Source organism: Salvelinus fontinalis, unplaced genomic scaffold (genome assembly GCF_029448725.1).
Source record: "Salvelinus fontinalis isolate EN_2023a unplaced genomic scaffold, ASM2944872v1 scaffold_0091, whole genome shotgun sequence".
Classification (NCBI taxonomy): domain Eukaryota; kingdom Metazoa; phylum Chordata; class Actinopteri; order Salmoniformes; family Salmonidae; genus Salvelinus; species Salvelinus fontinalis.
In genome coordinates this window covers 437,501-447,500 of record NW_026600300.1, presented here as the reverse complement: position 1 = coordinate 447,500, position 10,000 = coordinate 437,501, and the positions used below count along the sequence as shown (strand labels likewise).

At 29.3% G+C, this 10,000-nt stretch overlaps 1 protein-coding gene across 1 annotated transcript in view; it reads right to left on the bottom strand.

Moving 5' to 3' along the window:
* Positions 1–462: 462 nt before the first annotated feature.
* nbas (NBAS subunit of NRZ tethering complex) overlaps positions 463–10,000 on the bottom strand; it is a 346,091-nt gene continuing 336,553 nt past the window's right edge. Inside the window, exons 49-50 of the mRNA XM_055911766.1 lie at positions 822–911; positions 463–715 (exon numbers count right to left, since the gene is read on the bottom strand). Of these exons, the coding sequence (XP_055767741.1) occupies positions 478–715; positions 822–911 (328 nt within the window). The 3' untranslated portion in view covers positions 463–477. The remainder of the gene's footprint in view (positions 716–821; positions 912–10,000) is intronic.

Sequence of the window (10,000 nt, the reverse complement as noted above, 5' to 3'; positions counted from 1 at the left end):
GTGGAGGCTATCATACAATCTCTGTCCATTTGGCAGAGGCAGGCACTCTTGCATTAGAAACAAATCAAAAAGGTATCATTTTCATTTAGATATAAATTAGACTTAGATAAACAACATGACAATGACTTAGAGATACAAAGTTATTATAATTTAAACGAAACTGTTCCACGAAATCATAACTGGCGCGCGCAGATCGGTAAAAACGGTACGATAAATTGGCATTCCACACGAGAAACTTCAGGAGCGTAACGGCAGAATCTGGGAAGCAGGAGGCGCACGGTCACGGACAGGTTTATTTATTCTGCTCATCTTGATCTCTGGCTCCCTCTTGAGTCATTTGTGTATCTTAATTATATCATTAAACAGTGTGCTTAAAGCATCAGACAAGGATCAGTGTACATAGTTGCCTTAATTAAAACACATAAGGTGTGTAAAAATACACGTTTAAAAGATGTCACCAATCAATTGGTCAAAAGATCAGACGACTCCGGATAGACCAAATTTGTTGTTGTTGTCGGGGACAGCCCTTACCTGCCTGTCCTTCAGTACAGCTTGGGTCCTGTAGAGCAGCAACAGATGAACGTCACTGTCCCTAAGACTGAAGTTGTTCTCCAGAATCTGCAGTACCTCGATACGTGGTCGCACCGCAAAAGAGCCGTCGCTGCAGAACGGTCGTAACCACGCCAACAGGTCGTCAGAACTGACCACAGGGTCACTGGGAGCGAGAGAGAGACAGACAGACAGACAGAGAGTGAGAATGTGCTATGTGTGTGTTAGAGCAGCAGCTCAAAAGCAGTGTGTTGGTTGAGTGTCTCTCTCACCCGCTCTGGACGTGGTGGTGCACTGCAGAGACCATTCCCTCCAACACCATGAGGGGTTCTGGGTAATCATTCACCACCTCCTCGTCTCCGCTGGCAACCACAACAGACAGGATTCAGAAGAGGCAGACAGACAGGATTCAGCAGACATGCAGACAGACAGGATTCAAGACAAACAGACAGGATTCAACAGACAGACAGACAGGATTCAACAGACAGACAGACAGGATTCGACAGACAGACAGACAAGATTCGACAGACAGACAGGATTCGACAGACAGGATTCAACAGACAGACAGTATTCAACACATAGACAGTATTAAACACATACAGACAGTATTCAACGGACAGACATCCTTCAACAGACAGACAGTATTCAACGGACAGACATCCTTCAACAGACAGACAGTATTCAACACAGACAGACATCCTTCAACAGACAGGATTGAACACAGCCAGTTGTTAGGTCTGCTATCTGACGTTCACAGCTCTCCTCCAGTATCACGTTATTTCCTGGGCCTGCAGTCCCAGCTTTGCTGCAGAGGCCTCGTGTGTGTGTGTCACCAGAGGCGACATATTTTTACAAAGACATTAAAAAAAAATATTTCCCCTGTCTCAACTCCACTTAGCTGCGAGGCAAACACACACACACACACACACACACACACACACACACACACACGCACACGCACACGCACACGCACACGCACACACACACACACACGTTTGCTACGTTCAAAAAATTCAAAGATAACGCATCATTTCAACAAAGCACAATCACCATTCAGATGATCTCACACACACACACACACACACACACACACACACACACACACACACACACACACACACACACACACACACACACACACACACACACACACACACACACACACATACTTTGGATGACAGATACAAAGGACATCCATTAGTTAGAGACGCAGGTTTTCATTCTGGTACAGAGGAACAATACAGGCCTGATGAACACTAACTATATACACTATAACTATATACACTATAACTATATACACTAGACTATATACACTATAACTATATACACTAGACTATATACACTAGACTATATACACTATAACTATATACACTAGACTATATACACTAGACTATATACACTATAACTATATACACTAGACTATATACACTAGACTATATACACTATAACTATATACACTATAACTATATACACTATAACTATATACACTAGACTATATACACTAGACTATATACACTATAACTATATACACTAGACCATATACACTAGACCATATACACTATAACTATATACACTAGACTATATACACTAGACTATATACACTAGACTATATACACTATAACTATATACACTATAACTATATACACTATAACTATATACACTAGACTATATACACTAGACTATATACACTAGACTATATACACTAGACTATATACACTAGACTATATACACTAGTCTATATACACTAGACTATATACACTAGACTATATACACTAGACTATATACACTATAACTATATACACTAGACTATATACACTAGACTATATACACTATAACTATATACACTAGACTATATACACTATACCTATATACACTAGACTATATACACTAGTCTATATACACTATACTATATACACTAGACTATATACACTATACTATATACACTAGACTATATACACTATAACTATATACACTATAACTATATACACTAGACTACATACACTATAACTATATACACTATAACTATATACACTAGACTATATACACTATAACTATATACACTAGACTATATACACTAGTCTATATACACTAGACTATATACACTATACTATATACACTAGACTATATACACTAGACTATATACACTATAACTATATACACTATAACTATATACACTAGACTACATACACTATAACTATATACACTATAACTACATACACTAGTCTATATACACTATAACTATATACACTAGACTATATACACTAGACTATATACACTAGACTATATACACTAGACTATATACACTAGACTATATACACTATAACTATATACACTATAACTATATACACTAGACTACATACACTATAACTATATACACTATAACTATATACACTAGACTATATACACTATAACTATATACACTAGACTATATACACTAGACTATATACACTAGTCAATATACACTAGGCTATATACACTAGACTATATACACTAGACTATCCTAAACACTAGACTATATACACTATAACTATATACACTAGACTATATACACTATAACTATATACATTAGACTATATACACTAGACTATATACACTAGACTATATACACTAGACTATATACACTAGACTATATACACTAGACTATATACACTAGACTATCCTAAACACTAGACTATATACACTATAACTATATACACTAGACTATATACACTATAACTATATACACTAGACTATATACACTAGACTATATACCCTATAACTATATACACTATAACTATATACACTAGACTATATACACTATAACTATATACACTATAACTATATACACTAGACTATATACACTATAACTATATACACTAGACTATATACACTAGACTATATACACTAGACTATATACACTAGTCAATATACACTAGACTATCCTAAACACTATAACTATATACACTAGACTATATACACTAGACTATCCTAAACACTAGACTATATACACTAGACTATATACACTAGACTATCCTAAACACTAGACTATATACACTATAACTATATACACTAGACTATATACACTATAACTATATACACTAGACTATATACACTAGACTATCCTAAACACTATAACTATATACAGTAGACTATATACACTAGACTATATACACTATAACTATATACACTAGACTATATACACTAGACTATCCTAAACACTAGACTATATACACTAGACTATATACACTAGACTATCCTAAACACTAGACTATATACACTAGACTATATACACTAGACTATATACACTAGACTATATACACTATAACTATATAAACTAGACTATATACACTAGACTATCCTAAACACTATAACTATATACACTAGACTATATACACTAGACTATATACACTATAACTATATACACTAGACTATATACACTATAACTATATACACGATAACTATATACACTATAACTATATACACTAGACTATATACACTATAACTATATACACGATAACTATATACACTATAACTATATACACTAGACTATATACACTATAACTATATACACTAGACTATATACACTATAACTATATACACGATAACTATATACACTAGACTATATACACTAGACTATATACACTATAACTATATACACTAGACTATATACACTAGACTATATACACTATAACTATATACACTAGACTATATACACTAGACTATATACACTAGACTATCCTAAACACTAGACTATATACACTATAAATATATACACTAGACTATATACACTATAAATATATACACTAGACTATATACACTAGACTATATACACTAGACTATATACACTAGACTATCCTATATACTAGACTATATACACTAGACTATATACACTAGACTATATACACTAGACTATATACACTATAACTATATACACTAGTCTATATACACTAGACTATATACACTAGACTATATACACTAGACTATATACACTAGACTATATACACTAGACTATCCTATATACTAGACTATATACACTACACTATATACACTAGACTATATACACTAGACTATATACACTATAACTATATACACTAGTCTATATACACTAGACTATATACACTAGACTATATACACTAGACTATATACACTAGACTATATACACTAGACTATCCTATATACTAGACTATATACACTAGTCTATATACACTAGTCTATATACACTATAACTATATACACTAGACTATATACACTAGACTATATACACTAGACTATATACACTATAACTATATACACTAGACTATATACACTAGACTATATACACTAGTCTATAAACACTAGTCTATATACACTAGACTATATACACTAGACTATATACACTAGACTATATACACTATAACTATATACACTATAACTATATACACTAGACTATCCTATATACTAGACTATATACACTAGTCTATATACACTAGTCTATATACACTATAACTATATACACTAGACTATATACACTAGACTATATACACTAGAGTATATACACTATAACTATATACACTAGTCTATATACACTATAACTATATACACTAGACTATATACACTAGTCTATATACACTATAACTATATACACTAGACTATATACACTAGACTATATACACTAGACTATATACACTAGACTATATACACTATAACTATATACACTATAACTATATACACTATAACTATATACACTAGTCTATATACACTAGTCTAAATACACTAGACTATATACACTATAACTATATACACTAGACTATATACACTAGACTATATACACTATAACTATATACACTAGACTATATACACTAGACTATATACACTATAACTATATACACTAGACTATATACACTAGACTATATACACTATAACTATATACACTAGACTATATACACTATAACTATATACACTATAACTATATACACTAGACTATATACACTATAACTATATACACTATAACTATATACACTAGACTATATACACTATAACTACATACACTAGACTATATACACTACAACTATATACACTATAACTATATACACTAGACTATATACACTAGACTATATACACTATAACTATATACACTAGACTATATACACTAGACTATATACACTAGACTATATACACTATAACTATATACACTAGACTATATACACTATGACTATATACACTATAACTATATACACTATAACTATATACACTATAACTATATACACTATAACTATATACACTACAACTATATACACTAGACTATATACACTAGACTATATACACTATAACTATATACACTATAACTATATACACTAGACTATATACACTAGACTATATACACTAGACTATATACACTAGACTATATACACTATAACTATATACACTAGACTATATACACTATAACTATATACACTAGACTATATACACTAGACTATATACACTAGTCTATATACACTAGACTATATACACTAGACTATATACACTAGACTATATACACTATAACTATATACACTAGACTATATACACTATAACTATATACACTATAACTATATACACTAGACTATATACACTATAACTATATACACTATAACTATATACACTAGACTATATACACTATAACTATATACACTACAACTATATACACTACAACTATATACACTAGACTATATACACTAGACTATATACACTATAACTATATACACTAGACTATATACACTAGACTATATACACTAGACTATATACACTATAACTATATACACTAGACTATATACACTATGACTATATACACTATAACTATATACACTATAACTATATACACTATAACTATATACACTATAACTATATACACTACAACTATATACACTAGACTATATACACTAGACTATATACACTATAACTATATACACTATAACTATATACACTAGACTATATACACTAGACTATATACACTAGACTATATACACTAGACTATATACACTAGACTATATACACTATAACTATATACACTAGACTATATACACTATAACTATATACACTAGACTATATACACTATAACTATATACACTAGACTATATACACTAGTCTATATACACTAGTCTATATACACTAGACTATATACACTAGACTATATACACTAGACTATATACACTATAACTATATACACTAGACTATATACACTATAACTATATACACTAGACTATATACACTAGTCTATATACACTAGACTATATACACTAGACTATATACACTAGACTATATACACTAGACTATATACACTATAACTATATACACTAGACTATATACACTATAACTATATACACTAGACTATATACACTAGTCTATATACACTAGACTATATACACTAGACTATATACACTAGACTATATACACTAGACTATATACACTATAACTATATACACTAGACTATATACACTAGACTATATACACTATAACTTTATACACTATAACTATATACACTAGACTATATACACTATAACTATATACACTAGTCTATATACACTAGACTATATACACTAGACTATATACACTATAACTATATACACTATAACTATATACACTAGACTATATACACTATAACTATATACACTAGACTATATACACTATAACTATATACACTATAACTATATACACTATAACTATATACACTAGACTATATACACTAGACTATATACACTATAACTATATACACTATAACTATATACACTATAACTATATACACTAGACTATACACACTAGACTATATACACTAGACTATATAAACTAGACTATATACACTAGTCTATATACACTAGACCATATACACTAGACTATATACACTATAACTATATACACTATAACTATATACACTAGACTATATACACTAGTCTATATACACTATAACTATATACACTAGACTATATACACTAGTCTATATACACTAGTCTATATACACTATAACTATATACACTATAACTATATACACTAGTCTATATACACTATAACTATATACACTAGACTATATACACTATAACTATATACACTAGTCTATATACACTAGACTATATACACTATAACTATATACACTATAACTATATACACTATAACTATATACACTAGACTATATACACTATAACTATATACACTATAACTATATACACTAGACTATATACACTATAACTATATACACTATAACTATATACACTAGACTATATACACTAGTCTATATACACTATAACTATATACACTAGACTATATACACTATAACTATATACACTATAACTATATACACTAGACTATATACACTATAACTATATACACTATAACTATATACACTAGACTATATACACTATAACTATATACACTAGACTATATAAACTATAACTATATACACTATAACTATATACACTAGACTATATACACTAGTCTATATACACTATAACTATATACACTATAACTATATACACTAGTCTATATACACTAGACTATATACACTAGACTATATACACTAGACTATATACACTAGACTATATACACTAGTCTATATACACTAGTCTATATACACTAGACTATATACACTAGACTATATAAACTAGACCATATACACTAGACTATATACACTAGACTATATACACTAGACCATATACACTAGACTATATACACTAGACTATATACACTAGACTATATACACTAGACTATATACACTAGTCTATATAAACTAGACTATATACACTAGTCTATATACACTAGACTATATACACTAGACTATATACACTAGTCTATATAAACTAGTCTATATACACTATAACTATATACACTAGACTATATACACTAGACTATATACACTAGACTATATACACTAGACTATATACACTATAACTATATACACTAGACTATATACACTAGACTATATACACTAGTCTATATACACTAGACTATATACACTATAACTATATACACTAGTCTATATACACTATAACTATATACACTAGACTATATACACTAGACTATATACACTAGACTATATACACTAGACTATATACACTAGTCTATATACACTATAACTATATACACTAGACTATATACACTATAACTATATACACTAGTCTATATACACTATAACTATATACACTAGACTATATACACTATAACTATATACACTAGACTATATACACTAGACTATATACACTATAACTATATACACTAGACTATATACACTATAACTATATACACTAGACTATATACACTAGTCTATATACACTATAACTATATACACTAGACTATATACACTAGACTATATACACTATAACTATATACACTAGACTATATACACTATAACTATATACACTATAACTATATACACTATAACTATATACACTAGACTATATACACTAGTCTATATACACTAGACTATATACACTAGACTATATACACTATAACTATATACACTAGACTATATACACTAGACTATATACACTAGTCTATATACACTAGACTATATACACTATAACTATATACACTAGTCTATATACACTATAACTATATACACTAGACTATATACACTATAACTATATACACTAGACTATATACACTAGACTATATACACTAGACTATATACACTAGACTATAGACTATATACACTATAATTATATACACTAGACTATATACACTATAACTATATACACTAGACTATATACACTATAACTATATACACTATAACTATATACACTATAACTATATACACTATAACTATATACACTATAACTATATACACTAGACTATATACACTATAACTATATACACTAGACTATATACACTAGACTATATACACTATAACTATATACACTAGACTATATAGACTATAACTATATACACTATAACTATATACACTATAACTATATACACTATAACTATATACACTATAACTATATACACTATAACTATATACACTAGACTATATACACTATAACTATATACACTAGACTATATACACTAGACTATATACACTAGACTATATACACTAGACTATATACACTATAACTATATACACTAGACTATATACACTATAACTATATACACTAGACTATATACACTAGACTATATACACTAGACTATATACACTAGACTATATACACTAGACTATATACACTAGACTATATACACTAGACCATATACACTAGACTATATAAACTAGACTATATACACTAGTCTATATACACTATAACTATATACACTATAACTATATACACTATAACTATATACACTAGTCTATATACACTAGACTATATACACTAGACTATATACACTAGACTATATACACTAGACTATATACACTAGACTATCCTATACACTAGATTATATACACTAGACTATATACACTAGTCTATATACACTAGACTATCCTATACACTAGACTATATACACTAGATTATCCTATACACTAGATTATCCTATA